The sequence below is a fragment of the Berghia stephanieae genome, chromosome 3, assembly GCF_034508935.2.
Source record: "Berghia stephanieae isolate SIO BIC M18660-M18661 chromosome 3, UCSD_Bste_1.3, whole genome shotgun sequence".
NCBI lineage: Eukaryota > Metazoa > Mollusca > Gastropoda > Nudibranchia > Aeolidiidae > Berghia > Berghia stephanieae.
In genome coordinates, this window is record NC_088362.1 from 50,595,686 (window position 1) to 50,613,483 (window position 17,798).

The 17,798-nt window shown below is 34.1% G+C and overlaps 1 protein-coding gene across 1 annotated transcript in view; it reads right to left on the bottom strand.

Moving 5' to 3' along the window:
* Positions 1-226: 226 nt before the first annotated feature.
* The window catches only part of LOC144969270 (uncharacterized), a 48,785-nt gene continuing 31,213 nt past the window's right edge, over positions 227-17,798 (bottom strand). The window contains exons 18-31 of the mRNA XM_078908382.1: positions 16,969-17,235; positions 15,078-15,338; positions 13,143-13,397; positions 12,332-12,589; positions 10,482-10,736; positions 9,671-9,928; positions 7,206-7,472; positions 6,502-6,771; positions 5,331-5,597; positions 4,429-4,722; positions 2,873-3,178; positions 2,361-2,603; positions 1,897-2,004; positions 227-348 (exon numbers count right to left, since the gene is read on the bottom strand). Coding sequence (XP_078764508.1) covers positions 1,901-2,004; positions 2,361-2,603; positions 2,873-3,178; positions 4,429-4,722; positions 5,331-5,597; positions 6,502-6,771; positions 7,206-7,472; positions 9,671-9,928; positions 10,482-10,736; positions 12,332-12,589; positions 13,143-13,397; positions 15,078-15,338; positions 16,969-17,235 — 3,305 coding nt within the window. The 3' untranslated portion in view covers positions 227-348; positions 1,897-1,900. The remainder of the gene's footprint in view (positions 349-1,896; positions 2,005-2,360; positions 2,604-2,872; positions 3,179-4,428; positions 4,723-5,330; positions 5,598-6,501; positions 6,772-7,205; positions 7,473-9,670; positions 9,929-10,481; positions 10,737-12,331; positions 12,590-13,142; positions 13,398-15,077; positions 15,339-16,968; positions 17,236-17,798) is intronic.

The window sequence follows — 17,798 nt, forward strand, 5'->3', positions numbered from 1 at the left end:
CAGGGTAACCAAATTTTATCTATATAGCACGCCATTACCTCCCATGAGCATTGGATTTTGGCACAGTGGATCCTAGAAGAACACTTTTTGGCTTCTCCCAAGACCGTGCTAGAATCCAGCGAGCACTGTATTCCTAAAAGATTAGCAAGTGCTGTTGATTCAAGTTGCATTTGGTTATCCTACTACTGGCCACACACAAGTAAAAGACTGGACTGAGAGGAGAGCAGAATATTTTGATTCATTTTATTGGATGTTAAATTTGTATATGAAACACTGGTGGGTAGAATACAATTAAGTTAATGAAGGGGTGGGTTGTCTCAATCACGTCTAGAAAGTCAAAGCCTCACTCTGGGGAAAGAAATTCAGGGAGAGGAAAAGGTTATCTCTAGTACTCTAATTGAATTCTCTCATGAAAAAAATAACAACAACAAAACATGACTATATATCACACTATTGACAAGAATGAAAAGTCCTAGGATAATTTTCTTATTTCAGGACCTCAAATGTGTGTCTTTGTTAAGTGGAAAGAGAGAAAAAAGTGATGGAGGTTTTTTGCAATAGGTCTAGTTTTCACCTATACCTCAAGTGTAAGTCCATGTATGTCTCATATGAAAAAACTTTACCGAGATATAGCAAGTGTTTAAGTTGGAAGCTCATTTTTGATAATTGTGAAATTTTTATGAATAACATTTTATACAAATGAAAATAAATCAATAAATCTATAAGAATACACTGGCATCCGATTGAGATATTACAACAGTTCACACTTCTCATAATCAAAGTCTTGTATCATAAGTCACATATCATGATCTAAAATTAACAACCAATTTCTACAATGGCATGTTACCTACTTATTGAAAAGGATTTTGAGCGACTCTCAAATTTGCATTGATAATCTGACTACTGAGAAAATATAGACATTTATTAGTTTGCTTCACCCAAGATAAGACAAGGTGAATATTTATTCTTTGTGTATCTAATTCAAATACAGACAAACCTGCCTGTGATGCCAAAAAAAAATAATTTAAAAATTGAGCGTTGAATGTTTTTTCTTTTCTCTAGAGTCGTATGTATCACTATTACCTAACTATTTCTCAACATACATATCAAGGGTGTATAAATAACCCGTCAAGGCTCATTTGGAGGGCGGGGGAGTTAATCATCAGGGTTTTTTTTCTTTTCTCCAGTCTCTTATGCATCACTATTACCTACCTAGTTCTCAACACAAATATCAAAGGTGTATGAATAACCCCAAGGCAGAGTTGGGAGTCTGGGGGGGGGGGGGGGGGGGTTAATCAGTGTTTTAATTGTCCTTTTCTCCAGTTTCTTATGCATCATTTTTACCTTCCTAGTTCTCAATAGACGTGTCAAAGGTGTATAACCCGTCAAGGCAGAGTTGGGAGTCGGGGGGGGGGGGGGGGTGGTTAATCAGTGTTTTATTTTTCCTTTTCTCCAGTTTCTTATGCATCATTTTTACCTTCCTAGTTCTCAATAGACATGTCAAAGGTGTATGAATAACCCGTCAAGGCAGAGTTGGGAGTCGGGGGGGGGGGGGGGGGGGGGGTTAATCAGTGTTTTATTTTTCCTTTTCTCCAGTTTCTTATGCATCATTTTTACCTTCCTAGTTCTCAATAGACATGTCAAAGGTGTATGAATAACCCGTCAAGGCAGAGTTGGGAGGTGGGGGGTTGATCATCAGTTTTAGTTTTCTTTACTCCAGTCTCTTATTTGAACACATTTTTTTCAGAATTGGACATGCAAAACAGGTCCTTTCGTACCATACATACGAGTAACTCGTGTAACTCTTGGCGCATTTGTGTGTATAAACAAATAATGTACATATAAAGCGATAGATGGACTCTGGCATGTTACAAGGAAATAAAAAGTGGTATTCACCTTCTTATCCAATAGGTGGGATGGGTGGGAAGGGTGGCAGGGTGGGGATAATTGGTCCTGTGGTTGTTTGTGAGGTTGTTTGTGTGGTTGTTTGTGTTGGGCCAGTAGCTGGAGATAGAACACAATATTTAGGGTTAGTGATGATATTACTTTTCAAACACTTATAGAAATAAATCATCTTCAAATGTTTTTTGAAAAAAAAATTTGAAGAAGAAAGAATTTAATTGTATTGTATGAAATGACATAATTTTGCTTTAATTGATATGAAGAAGTTTACCAAGGATCAAATAAAGCAGGCATTTTGTTCTGATCCTGCAGTCGTCTGTTATGTCAGGTTTTTAGTGTTTGTATTAAATGAAACTTTGATTTCAAATGACCTTAAACTAAAAAGTGATGAAAAAAAAATGAATAACCGTTTAGAAGCAGAATAGACTAGAAGTGCCTCATCATGATAAGTTACTTACCTGTCGGTTTCGGCTGTCTTGGTTTGAAGCAGATCTTGAAGAAACCTCCACATCCTTGCTTCACTTTCACTACGGATCCCTTGTAGAAGTAATTGGTCCATTCCTCACATAAGACGGAACTAGTTTGTCTAACCAATTTGATAGACAGTATCCTGACACGTTGTCCAGTAGGGTCTGTAATCACTTTTTTCACATCCTTGGTCAGTGTGCTCTCAAGTTTATATTTAATACACGTTGGTTTTTCTGGTCAGACCGAGGACAATTCAATTGTTGTAGTTGTTATTATTATCATCATCATCATCATCATCATCATCATCATCATCATCATCATCATCATCATCATCATCATCGTTATTATTCTTATTATTATTACTATTATTATTATTATTATTATTATTATTATTATTATTATTATTATTATTATTATTATCATCATCAAACAAAAGCCACACGAATAAGAAATAACGAGGGGGAGAAACGATTATAACAATGTCTGACAACGTAATCCTTACTGGGTTTGCCAGGTTTGGCAGTGCTTGTCGTCAGAGCATTCGTGGTAGCCTGTGTCGATCCAGGTCCTTTTTTCTTCTTTCTATAACAAACTTTAAAGGTGGCACCACAACCAGACTTTGCAGTGATAATTGATTTCTTGAAGAAATAGTTGACCCACTCAAAGCACTTCACTTTGGACAACTGTTTAACTATGCTCATACTAATAATCTTGACAGGTTTTCCATTTGCATCCTTGACCTTCACATCCACTGGTGAGTTCTTGCTGCTCAACATTTTAATCTTCCTGCACTCGATATTAGGGAATCCTGCCCAAAAACAAAAATCAGCATTACATTTCCTATTACAACATTCCCGACATAATGGTATATGATTGGATTTCTCTCCACCAATTTCTGTCATTAATTTTTTTTCATCGATATAAACTTTTTATAATTTTAAATAATTTGTATGGCAGGTGCCGTTTGATTTAAAATTAAGAGCACTCGTCTTTCACAGGTAATACAAATTACTTTTGCAAAAAAAAAAACAAAAAAAAAACAACTCTACTTTCAATATGAAAAGAAAAACAAAACAAAAACAATTTTACAGCATGAGATGCAAGAATTGAACTATAAACCTTTTTAAACATTAAATTGAATATTACTTTTACAGATTTAAGAATTTAGAATCGCTGTTGTATTAATTTAGAAACACATTGTTTTACTTAGGTCATGTTTCACTGTTTTTCCTGAATCTGACCACATTTGGCAACCAAAAAAACCCAAACAATTTCCCCAGAAAACAAACCAAAAAAAACCAACAAAACCCCAAACAAACAATCCAGCAAAGACAAAAGGAAAAAAAAAAACCCTTGTACTTGTACGGGTATTTCAAGAGGCAGCCATGATTTATTCAATAACATAACTTTCCTTTAATACTTATAAAAACAAGATCACACTCATACACACGCACTCAACTACAAAAAAAAAAAAAAAAAAAAAAAAAAAACAACAACAAAAGACAAAACCCTTTTACTTATACGGATATTCAAGAGGCAGCCATGATTCATTTGATAACATAACTAACCTTTATTCCTTATAAAAACAATAACACACTCACGTCATTGGAGAACGAGATTGGAAGACCTCTGTGAAAAGTTTAGTGACCGGGATTTCCTTTTCGTCTTCATCCATCATTACAAATGGGTTTCTCCCATTTAAGTCCATTTACCTTCTATCCCTCTTGCAAGCATCCTTGCTCTTGACTCGTTATTGGAGGGATAGATCCTCCACAACCGCCCAATCCTTTGGGCTCCAATGAGGGATCCATCTTCCCCCGACTTTTCAGCCGCACTCACACACACACACGCAATCAACTACTGCACTCCTCTCTCTCTCTCTCTCTCTCTCTCTCTCTCTCTCTCTCTCTCTCTCTCTCTCTTGTACACACACATAAACACACGCGCGCACACACTCTCACACACACCGACACAGAGCTTTAATCAAATCAAAGTCAAAGTCATCATTTATTAATAAATGTAAATCATTTTAAAAAAAATAGAATACTGTTTTCTTACCTGGTTTCGAGGTTGTAGTCAGGGGTTGCGTAGGTACAGGAGTGGTTGAAGGACCACCTGGTTTAGGTCTCCTGTAACAAACCTTGAATGTCCCTGCGCATCCTGCCTTTGCCTTGATTTGACTGCCTAAATAGAAGAACGTATTCCATTCTAGGCAGGCTATCGATGATGTCTGTTTCAACAAAACCATTCCAATGATGTCCACTCTTTTTCCATTTTTATCTTTCACGATTTTTTTAGCTGGCTTCTTCTTTGTACTCTTCAATTTGAGTTCAATGCACTTGAAACGTTTACCTTGGGATAACACAACATAGCACGTTTTAAAAATCAATGGTAAATTGTAATTATGTTTTAAAAGGGTCATGACAGTGCCTTTATGTAATGTGGCAGGTAACTATTAAATTATAAAAATGTAAACAGAACATGTTTTAATATTTTGACTGTTTGTGCACTTGGATTGATTAAGCCATGCTTTTATTTATATCCATTATTGTAGCCAATTGACCATTTCAACAAATGACCCAAAATTAGGATTTTCACTCATAAAAAAATCAGCCACAAAATACACGTCTGTTTGGGTTTGTCATCACCCGATAATTCTGGAATTAAAAAAGAAATGTAGTTAAAACTATTTGGAAAAAAAAAAACAAACAAAAAAAAAACAACACAAAACAACACTTTTAGGTTGATTAAAGAGTTGCTTTATACACCGAGGATGATATTGAAAGTTTTTTGTCCAAAAAAGTCGTATATATAATTACTTGTAACTGCTTCTCATATAATAAGCAAGTGACCACTTTGTCATTGGTTTGTCCTGGAATATCTAGGATTAACATTTTTCTGTGTTGTCCATTGCGGGTGTGTCCAGGTCATGATGTAGAGAAACAAAAACTATCACTCACTTGGTTTTCCTGTGGTAGTGATGGGTTCTTTTGTGGTCGTAATCTTCTTGAAACAGACTCGGAACTCTCCCTTACAGTTGTCGGTGACCCTGACTGTCGATCGACGGATGAAGTAGCTCTTCTTGAATTTACACTTATTCTTAGAGATTTCCTTGACCAACACCATAGAGACAACATCCACATCATTACCCTTCCTGTCTGTTATTTTCTCTTTGGCTATAGGATTTTTGTTGGTGCTTTCCAATGTAATCACTCGGCAACGTCCGCCTGGGGATGGATACAGATTGAGACAATTATTGTCTACTTTTAAATTTTGAAAGATATATACAAAGAATCCCCAAGGCAGATACCAGTGACACTTTTATTTTTATGCTATGGAAAATTATTTACATCTTAAACCTAAAACGAGAGGAATGTGTTTGGGTATGAGCGTGAACCTTTCCAGCCACTCTCCCTAACTAGTTTAGTTGTTACTGCTCGTACTATGCAAAAATCCTTGAGTGGGTTAGTTGGTTGAGAGATGGAATTATCCCAATCACAGAAGCACGACATGGACTGAGTATGTGTATGAAAGTTAAATTCATTGTATTTGTAAAGTTTGTGATCTTTACCTCAGCATTTATGCAAAGTAGATGTACAGCGTTTTATATTCAATAAAATTAGCTGTCTTTGTGTTAACCATTTCTCATTGATTTGGTGCTTACATTTGGGGATCTGTGTCATCATCTATTCAGCGATTCATAGTTTCTCCTGGTCTTCAGTTTGGTGAAATCTAACAAGAGACTAATAACAATTGAAGTAGAAAACGGTATGGGCTGCCCGAAGCCGGTGATCGTAAAATACTAACGAAAGAGTGAAAATGAAGATAAACTGAAACGTATATTTTTTTCACTCATTCGTTAGTATAACAATTGAAGCTGCCTTTAATTGATTGTCAATTCAGACTATTCTCGCTATAAAGAAGTAAGCTAGATACTGTATGCTGTTTCAGAAAATTACTACAATACTGAATAAGCAATTATTGAGGAATAGTTGATAGAGCTACGTGTCATTAATCAAATATTCTATTTACGTATATTATTGTCAAATCATCAACAAAATAATAAAATGTAATGTGAAATAACCTCCCGTTGATAAGAGCACAAGGCAACGTGTGTAACGTGACACTTACCAGGCTTCTGTGTTGTGGTAAGTTGGGAGCCACCGCCTCCTGTGGGTTTTTTGAAGCAGACTTTGAATCGACCATGACATCTGCCTAAAGCTGTAACCTTTGATCCCTTGAAGAAGAAAGTCTTGAATTGTTTACAGATGTTCTTAGAGAACTCTTTCTCTAAGACAATGGTGATTACATCCACTTTTTTGTTTCTTTTGTCTCGGATTATTTTAGAGTCTATCTTGTTGTCCTTTGTGCTCTTGAGTTCAACACTTTTGCACTTGGCGACTGAAGAGAGAGGAGAGAGACAGAGAGAGAGAGAGAGAGAGAGAGAGAGAGAGAGAGAGAGAGAGAGGGGGGGGGGGGGTGGAGAGAAATAAAATTAAAACACAAAATAATTTTTGGATACAACAATAGGTTCTTTTAGATCAAAATGAAGGACTTAACAACAACAAGAACAACAACAACAATAATTACGAAAACAACAACTTACAAAATAATCTTTGTATACAAGACTTGCTGTTGATTTAAATTGACCAAGGATAATATCGGTCCCAATTTTCATTTAGAACAAGTTGAACAAAGATAAATCAATTTATGCTTAAAGATCATAATGGAAAATGATGCAGATTGGGCATGACTCGGAAATTGGACGGATTATGTAAAGAAAAGCAAACAAAAACAAAGCCCAATAAAACTCATTAAAAACGACAGTCACTTACAAAATTTTTTGGTGGTAGTGATGGGTTCTTCTGTGGTGGAAATCTTCTTGAAACAGACTCGGAACTCTCCCTTACAGTTGTCGGTGACCCTGACTGTCGATCGACGGATGAAGTAGCTCTTCTTGAATTTACACTTATTCTTAGAGATTTCCTTGACCAACACTATAGAGACAACATCAACATCATTACCCTTTCTGTCTGTTATTTTCTCTTTGGCTATAGGATTTTTGTTGGTGCTCTCCAATGTAATCACACGGCAACGTCCGCCTGGGGATGAAGTCAGTTTGGAACAATTTTTCAAAAGGTCAGATCTGATATTAATCGACAGGCAAATTCATAGAACTGACTAAAGCATATTTTTTCATTGATACGTGACCCTTTCTTTTATTTTGAATTGAATTGTGAGGGACCAGACCACAGAAAATTGGAGTTGATGTTAAAATGTCAACAGCAACAAAATAGAAAAACAAGAGTAGTTACAAGATTTTAGTTGCCGTTTTAAAAATTATAATTAACTTATATTTATTGACAAGTCGATAAACTATTATTATATCCCTAACTTTTTGGGAAGAGTATAATATATTTTTTTCTTAAAACCCAACCTTTTAATAACTGGCTATGCACGTGTATGATACTAATATTCCCATTTCATTCCTGGTTGATTACAATTGACCAAATAAGATAAAAAGGATTGATCTCTTTGCAAAACACAGATTTCTAGCTGAAATTAATGTTTTGAAAGTCAAGCCACAAATTGCCAATTTTAGGAATAGAGAGAGGGCGAGAATGAATGTTAGAAAAGTATATCTTGCTCTTTTTAGAAAATAGAAATCACATGGCAGGTACGCTAAAAAAATTGTACACTCCTCCTTTTAACAATTGTCAAACTCTTTGAAATTTCAGCTTTTATATAATTCGTATTTAGTTCATCCTATATGCATTAGGCCAAATTGAGAGGATGATTCATATATAAGGTTACTTAGATATAATACCTTGGAAGATCAATTTGCAAAGTGAAAAGTAATGAGATAATCTTAAACAAAATAAAAGCTGATATAAAATCGGATGACAAATGTGTAGTCAACATAATAGTTGAAAGCAACTGGATAACATTGAAAGAGATAAGGAGCAAACAAAAACTAGAGATCTTTAAACATATTTTAGGACAAACCAACATTCCAATTAAAGACCATAAACACAACCTAAAAAAGGAACACTTCTATCATTATAAGCTGACATCATACCACACCGCACAATTTTTGATTTTATCTTCACTCTCTCTTTTCTGGTGAAGCTGCGAGAGTGTGGATCGGATCGAATTAGAGTTTGGATATTGATACTCCTTTTCAGACTATATCGGAGAAACTCTTCAATTCCAGACAAAAATATTGTTTTATCATTTCTATATTGTAGTAAAAAATTCAGTTTAAAAGACATCTCACAAATAAATACATCCAGCAGTATTGCAAAACTATTCTGTACAGACAGAGCTTCTTTCCAAAGACAGTGCAGTAAAAAGCCCATAAGAAAATAGATTCGACAAAGATGACGATTTCTCCAAAGATCAGAAGATCTATTTACAAAATATCATTGTGTCTTGTCTAAAACCACTTAAAATTCCAACTTTGACATAATTAAAAGGAATGCGCTCAATTATTTTACAAAATACATATTATATAATAATAATTATTGTTATTATTATTATTATTATTATTATTATTATTATTATTATTATTATTATTATTATTATTATTATTATTATCATTATTATTATTATTACTATTATTATTATTATCATTATTATTATTATTATTATTATTATTATTATTATTATTATTATTATTATTATTATTATTATTATTATTATTATTATTATTAGTATTACTATTATTATTATCGTTATCATGTAGGAGAGATCTTGATTGTGCTTTTAAAAAATTATTTTTATTTTGGTACACATTTAATGTTTTGGATATGATTGCCTTCTGTAAACCATCAAACCAGATCCAGATCAACCTTAAACAGATGGCTTTTGCCCCATGATAAAACTGTTTCCAAATGAAATCAGCTACCTAATACAATTGTCAGGTTGAGTTATTGATATCCCAGTCTGACTACTGAACAAATCTTTTGTTGTTTTGTTTTTGTTTTTAAAAATTAATTTTGGTTTCACGACTCTTTCGACGCTATTGGTAATTTCAGTTCCAGTAACAAGGAAGATCTTTCAGTTACTATAGCCATATTTTTATTCATAGTTAAAGCAAGCGGAGCAATGTATATGAAATGCCTTTACCATGGATACACAATGTGGCCAAAGTTTGATATCATCGTCACCCATCTAATCACTGACCATACTCAGTGTTACTTGACATTGTAAATGCTGAGACAAAATTAAATACCGAATCCAAGACACTGTCAATCACAACAGAACGGGCATGCATTATTAATGTCAAGCCAATGCTCACCTGGTTTGACTGTGGTGGTGAATTGACCTTTAGATGGTTTGAAGCAGACTTTGAATTCACCTTGACATCTCCCAATTGCTGTAACCTTTGGCCCTTTAAAGAAGAACGTCTTAAACTGTTTACAGATGTTCTTGGAGAACTCCTTTTCTAGGACAATGGTGATAACGTCGACCTTTTTGTTTTGTTTGTCACGGATTATTTTAGAATCTACCTTGTTATTTTTGGTGCTCTTCAGTGTGACTTTTTTGCACTTGGCCACTGGAGAAAATGGGAAAGAAATTATACAGAGAGGAAGAAATCTCAATATTAATATCATATAACAACATTTAGTCCTACAGTCATTTTACCGAATGTGAATGATGCCTAAAACTTAGATTAAACCTCTGTTAGATTGATAGAGAGAAACTGAATAATTTATTTTTATCACAAACAGAAATCTCAATGTATTTGTACCTCCATTAAATGCCTCACCATTCTTGGCATTGCACGAGGCTGCAAAAAGGTAGTGAGTGTATCATTTGAGATTTTTAAAATCCCACTAGCTACCATTACTATCACCATTAGCACAACGCCGAAACGTCACTATTAAAATCAACAATTAGCGTTGACCACCACTACCCCCAGTCACACTACCACTACCACCAACACCACCACCAACGCGGAACGTTTCGTGACGTCTGTCTATAATGTAAATGACGTAATGCTTTTATTGCTTTTATTAGTAGCTGAAGAAAAGTTTTCAGTCTGAAACGTTCTGTGTTTGGTATTATGCTCTTTTTCGGAGATGTTAAAGAATATATTTGACGCTAACCTGGTTTTGGTTTCTCGGTTGGACCACCGGTAGTCTTGTAACAAACCTTGAAATCTGCCTGGCACTTATCCTTGGCTGTAACGACGGCACCCCTGAAGTAAAAATTCTTCCATTCTCTGCATACTTTCTTGGAAAACTCTTTCTCCACCGTAATGGAGACAATCATAACTTCTCTCCCCTTTTTGTCTTTTATGGTTTTCTTGACTTCAGGCTTGTTATTAGTGCTCTTCAGTGTTACCTTCTCACATTTTACATCTGGGATAGAAATGAAAATAAGTCAGAAGACTGATAGAATGTGTAAAGTGCAGCAAATACTTTTATCCATTTCGAATTCTCTCAATAAGTGTATATCTAGCGGGTAGCGTGGCTCAGCGGTACGATCTTTGCTTCGTACCCGAAACGTACCGAGTTCGATCACCTGCCGCTGCCCTGTGTGGCCTTGAGCAAGTCACCTCGCCCTAGCTCAATTTTGCGGCGCAGCACTGCGGCTGACGCCTGGGTTATTCCAGTCTTCCCTTGGAAAAGACTCTAGAGACAAATTCCCCTATGGGATGAATAAAGGGAATTTTATTTTCATTTTTTATTTTTTTATTCTAGCACAAACTAATGCCAAATTTATTAATGTAATGCATTGTTCGGTAATGCATGGCTTACGATCCTCTGAGGGAATAAATGAAGCACTCTAAAGTGCGTTGAGAAAGGCCAAAAAGTGGCCATGTGTTGTGAATTTGTTCTATTCAATTCATGACAGAATTGGGGTAAAATAAGGATTTTTTCCAAATCCCAACTTTCTCTGTTATTTGTAACAAAGAAACCCCATTTGGAGTAAAGAATCCTTTTATACCTGGACATAAAAGGTTAATGTATGAGTATAAAGAATATATAAGAATACCAAATCAAATCAAGGGGACTAAACAATCTTGTGAAATGCTAAGAACCCAAATTCGATGTTTTATTTAACAATTTACTATAGATAAATATTAAAAATTTTACGGTTATCGATTTGTGTCTGCATGTTGTTGGTTTATTCATCTTAACAACTCCACTACTACATTATCTCATTCGTTTGTTGTCTTTCATTCATCCTCTTTTGTTGATAAAAGGGAAACCAAAAACGTCCATTTTATCTGTTTTTGTATATTACATTCAATTTCACATTGGACTGTATCGGACATCCATTGATATTCAGACTGACTGTTGGTAAAACTTTATTTTTTTCCAATGGTATATTGGTAAATGGGTAGCTGAATTTAATTATTATTAGTATTACTATTATTATTATCGTTATCATGTAGGAGAGATCTTGATTGTGCTTTTAACAAATTATTTTTATTTTGGTACACATTTAATGTTTTGGATATGATTGCCTTCTGTACACCATCAAACCAGATCCAGATCAACCTTAAACAGATGGCTTTTGCCCCATGATAAAACTGTTTCCAAATGAAAAAAGCTACCTAATACAATTGTCAGGTTGAGTTATTGATATCCCAGTCTGACTACTGAACAAATCTTTTGTTGTTTTGTTTTTGTTTTTAAAAATTAATTTTGGTTTCACGACTCTTTCGACGCTATTGGTAATTTCAGTTCCAGTAACAAGGAAGATCTTTCAGTTACTATAGCCATATTTTTATTCATAGTTAAAGCAAGCGGAGCAATGTATATGAAATGCCTTTACCATGGATACACAATGTGGTCAAAGTTTGATATCATCGTCACCCATCTAATCACTGACCATACTCAGTGTTACTTGACATTGTAAATGCTGAGACAAAATTAAATACCGAATCCAAGACACTGTCAATCACAACAGAACGGGCATGCATTATGAATGTCAAGCCAATGCTCACCTGGTTTGACTGTGGTGGTGAATTGACCTTTAGATGGTTTGAAGCAGACTTTGAATTCACCTTGACATCTCCCAATTGCTGTAACCTTTGGCCCTTTAAAGAAGAACGTCTTAAACTGTTTACAGATGTTCTTGGAGAACTCCTTTTCTAGGACAATGGTGATAACGTCGACCTTTTTGTTTTGTTTGTCACGGATTATTTTAGAATCTACCTTGTTATTTTTGGTGCTCTTCAGTGTGACTTTTTTGCACTTGGCCACTGGAGAAAATGGGAAAGAAATTATACAGAGAGGAAGAAATCTCAATATTAATATCATATAACAACATTTAGTCCTACAGTCATTTTACCGAATGTGAATGATGCCTAAAACTTAGATTAAACCTCTGTTAGATTGATAGAGAGAAACTGAATAATTTATTTTTATCACAAACAGAAATCTCAATGTATTTGTACCTCCATTAAATGCCTCACCATTCTTGGCATTGCACGAGGCTGCAAAAAGGTAGTGAGTGTATCATTTGAGATTTTTAAAATCCCACTAGCTACCATTACTATCACCATTAGCACAACGCCGAAACGTCACTATTAAAATCAACAATTAGCGTTGACCACCACTACCCCCAGTCACACTACCACTACCACCAACACCACCACCAACGCGGAACGTTTCGTGACGTCTGTCTATAATGTAAATGACGTAATGCTTTTATTGCTTTTATTAGTAGCTGAAGAAAAGTTTTCAGTCTGAAACGTTCTGTGTTTGGTATTATGCTCTTTTTCGGAGATGTTAAAGAATATATTTGACGCTAACCTGGTTTTGGTTTCTCGGTTGGACCACCGGTAGTCTTGTAACAAACCTTGAAATCTGCCTGGCACTTATCCTTGGCTGTAACGACGGCACCCCTGAAGTAAAAATTCTTCCATTCTCTGCATACTTTCTTGGAAAACTCTTTCTCCACCGTAATGGAGACAATCATAACTTCTCTCCCCTTTTTGTCTTTTATGGTTTTCTTGACTTCAGGCTTGTTATTAGTGCTCTTCAGTGTTACCTTCTCACATTTTACATCTGGGATAGAAATGAAAATAAGTCAGAAGACTGATAGAATGTGTAAAGTGCAGCAAATACTTTTATCCATTTCGAATTCTCTCAATAAGTGTATATCTAGCGGGTAGCGTGGCTCAGCGGTACGATCTTTGCTTCGTACCCGAAACGTACCGAGTTCGATCACCTGCCGCTGCCCTGTGTGGCCTTGAGCAAGTCACCTCGCCCTAGCTCAATTTTGCGGCGCAGCACTGCGGCTGACGCCTGGGTTATTCCAGTCTTCCCTTGGAAAAGACTCTAGAGACAAATTCCCCTATGGGATGAATAAAGGGAATTTTATTTTCATTTTTTATTTTTTTATTCTAGCACAAACTAATGCCAAATTTATTAATGTAATGCATTGTTCGGTAATGCATGGCTTACGATCCTCTGAGGGAATAAATGAAGCACTCTAAAGTGCGTTGAGAAAGGCCAAAAAGTGGCCATGTGTTGTGAATTTGTTCTATTCAATTCATGACAGAATTGGGGTAAAATAAGGATTTTTTCCAAATCCCAACTTTCTCTGTTATTTGTAACAAAGAAACCCCATTTGGAGTAAAGAATCCTTTTATACCTGGACATAAAAGGTTAATGTATGAGTATAAAGAATATATAAGAATACCAAATCAAATCAAGGGGACTAAACAATCTTGTGAAATGCTAAGAACCCAAATTCGATGTTTTATTTAACAATTTACTATAGATAAATATTAAAAATTTTACGGTTATCGATTTGTGTCTGCATGTTGTTGGTTTATTCATCTTAACAACTCCACTACTACATTATCTCATTCGTTTGTTGTCTTTCATTCATCCTCTTTTGTTGATAAAAGGGAAACCAAAAACGTCCATTTTATCTGTTTTTGTATATTACATTCAATTTCACATTGGACTGTATCGGACATCCATTGATATTCAGACTGACTGTTGGTAAAACTTTATTTTTTTCCAATGGTATATTGGTAAATGGGTAGCTGAATTTAATCTAGGTGTTGCCGAAAATACTTATTCATTTAAATAAGTATATTATGTTATTCCTCTTGAAATATTCTATTCTGCTTCTGGTTAGTTTCTTAGGCTAAAACAACTGTACCAGTCTATACGAGTTTAATTACAACTCATTACACAGCCCTTTGATGCTTTACACACGAGGATCATAAAAATCGATCCATCACCATCCATTCATAGAAAAGAAGACACTATAAATTCACTCACGTATTTTTAAGCAAAACGAACTTTTTCTTGTCCTTCATTTGAAATGAAGGACATTGAAACATTCGTTTTGGCTTAAAAATACGTGAGTGAATTCATTTATTTTTATATGCTCTAACCTAAATTATCGAGCACTCTCGTACCTACAAGTACCCACTAACACTCATATATATATATATATATATATATATATATATATATATATATATATATATTATATATATATAATATATATATATATATATATACATATATTATATATATATATATATATATATATATATATATATATATATATATATATATATATATATATATATATATATACATATGTATTGATATATATTGACTTATGCTGGAACTTTTCGAAAAAAATCAATTTTTTTCCTTATAATTGCATGCAGTAATTTCTTGAATTTGAAAAAAGAAAAATTCCATAATATGGTGACTCACTGGGAATTCTGGTAGTAATGGGGGATTCTGTGCCACGAATCTTTTTGTAACAAACCCTGAATTTAGCTTCACAATTATTGGTGACCTTGACAAATGACCCACGCACGAAGAAACTCTTCTTGAATTTACAGGGATTCTTGGACAGTTTTTTCAGTAGAGTCAGCGTGACAATGCGGACGTCATTTCCTTTGTCATCAACAATTCTAACTCTGTCCACGGGTTTCTTTTTTGTGCTCTTTAAGGTCACCTCCTTGCAATTCTCTGAAATAGGCAATCAAGATGCATATATCATTATAGTCAGATTGAATTTTTTAAACTCGCAATCAATATTACGAACAGTAAATGTGACAGAAATTGAAACTATTATGTTGTGTTCTAAGTGGCTATCTTTTTCTTTTAAAAAGCAAATAATAATGATTAAAAAAAGAAAGAAAGAAAGGCTTACCAAGTACCCCCCCCCCTCCCCGCACCCCAGACCCTTCCAATGCCTGGAACAAACAACAAAAAACAAAACAAAAAAGAAACAATCAACCCAACCGAAAAAAAAGTCAAATACAAAAACAAAAACAAAAAACCCAAAAAAACCCAACAAAACCAAACAAAAAAAACAAACAAAAAACAAAAAACAAAAACAAAACCCAAAACAATTAATAAAAAACAAATCAACCCCTTAAGGAATCATCCCTTCCCTCCACGTAATCATTGAAATCAGAACCAAAAAAATACATGTTTTTATATAATCGCAAGACTGAAGTGTGATACAAAAGTTGTTGTTTTTTCTTTTGAAAGTATTGATAATGCAATTGCATTTGAAATATCTTTCTTTTTATCAAAGGACTGGTCACAGACACTAACATTACTATGTTTTATATTTCTGTATACATCAGTACATGTTATCCAAGTGCTTGTTTTAATTTTAAATCAACAAATTGACAACAATCATTGTTTTTCACGTGTCTTATTTGTTATTCCGTTTTTTATTTTACAATATACCATTCACATTTTTATTACTTTAAAATTCCATTTGGTTTCTTTAACAATTAGAATTTGAGAGGGAATAACGTTTTCAGCAAGTTATAACTTCCTGTCAAATTTTAGTTTGCATTAGATTATGGTGGTGGGGTGGCTAAGTTGATAACGCTTTGCACTATAACCCGGGGGTCTATGGTTCAAGCCTCACTTCACTCTTTGGGACAATATAGATAATTACTGTTAACACCAGATGTTATTTTGAAAGAAAATCTATATTTCCTCATGCTGCGGTGAAAAAGATTGATTATAATAAAACATTATGCCAGGAGGGCAGCATAAATATCATAATAGATGAGGTCAGTTGGTCAACATATATTTTTTTCGGATGATAAGAAAATAATATGGCCTTGCTTAATTTCTTCAGTTACATCTTGTCACGGATCAAAATAATTCTTAATTTCAAATAACTTTTAAAAAGTTCATTGGGTTTACCAAACAAGAACTTATTAACTTTTAAAGGCGTTAAGTGAAAACAATTTTTAAATCTTCTATCTAAAAATGATTTATTTCATTAAGATTATCTTTGGGATTTGTGTGTCCACTTTGTTTTCCTTTTATAATCAAAAAATATTTTTAATATTCATTTTTTGTTACTCATTATTTCTGAAAGTCACTACTGTCACAACCTTTTTATATTGACGCATTTACTCAATACTATTTTTCTAATCAACAAGTTATATATTTTTATTTATTGATATTTATTGAATGTTCTGTCCCCAAAAAATGGTTGTTTAAGTTTTCAAAAGATTTTCTCTCCTAATTATTTCACAACAAAACCTGTCACATCTTATTCGCACCATCAAATATGTACATTCTGGAACTAAAACTCATTTGACTAATTCTAGTAACGATTACTTACTCGGTTTTTGAGTAGTAAAAGGTTTTGTGGGTCGACCACCTTTAACCTTATAGCAGACCTTGAAATCCCCTTGACATTTGTCCTTGGCAGTGATGACAGATCCTTCAAAGAAGAAATTCTTCCATTCTTGACAGATTTTCTTGGAAAATTCTTTCTCCACTGTGATGGAAATAATCATAACTTTCTTTCCCTTCTTATCTTTGATCGTTTTTTTGTCCACAGGGTTGTTCTTGGTACTCTTTAATTCTATCTTCTTGCATTTCACATCTGAACGATGACAAGTTATATGTGATTTTATACATGATAAAATAACAGAAAATAAAAGACAATAATAGCAAACAATCTCCAAGCATATTTGACATGCTGGAGTTATGTTCGATGATAATTTAGGTATAAACTCAGTTTTAGGATTTCTGTAGAATTTTATATACTCATCTAATAACAAATGTTAATATACATTTTATTAATTAGTAAATATTTAACGATAAAGCATACATTTATCCATTTGGAAATAAAGAAGTGATATTATGCATACCTTTTACAGCATCCATGTATAGGAAGGATTGAAAAATAAAATTGTGTTGCAGCAAAAAAAAAAAAAAAAAAAATATTACAACCCAAAATTTCATAGATACGTAAAAGTAATTAGTGTTCTTGATTATGGGCGGAAAGAGGTAGCGGTGACTGGGGAGGGATAAGTATAAGTGACTAGTATTCTTGATTATGGGCGGAAAGAGGGAGCGGTGACTGGGGAGGGATAAGTATAAGTAACTAGTGTTCTTGATTATGGGCGGAAAGAGGCTTTAAAATTCCACAAACTGAAATCAATC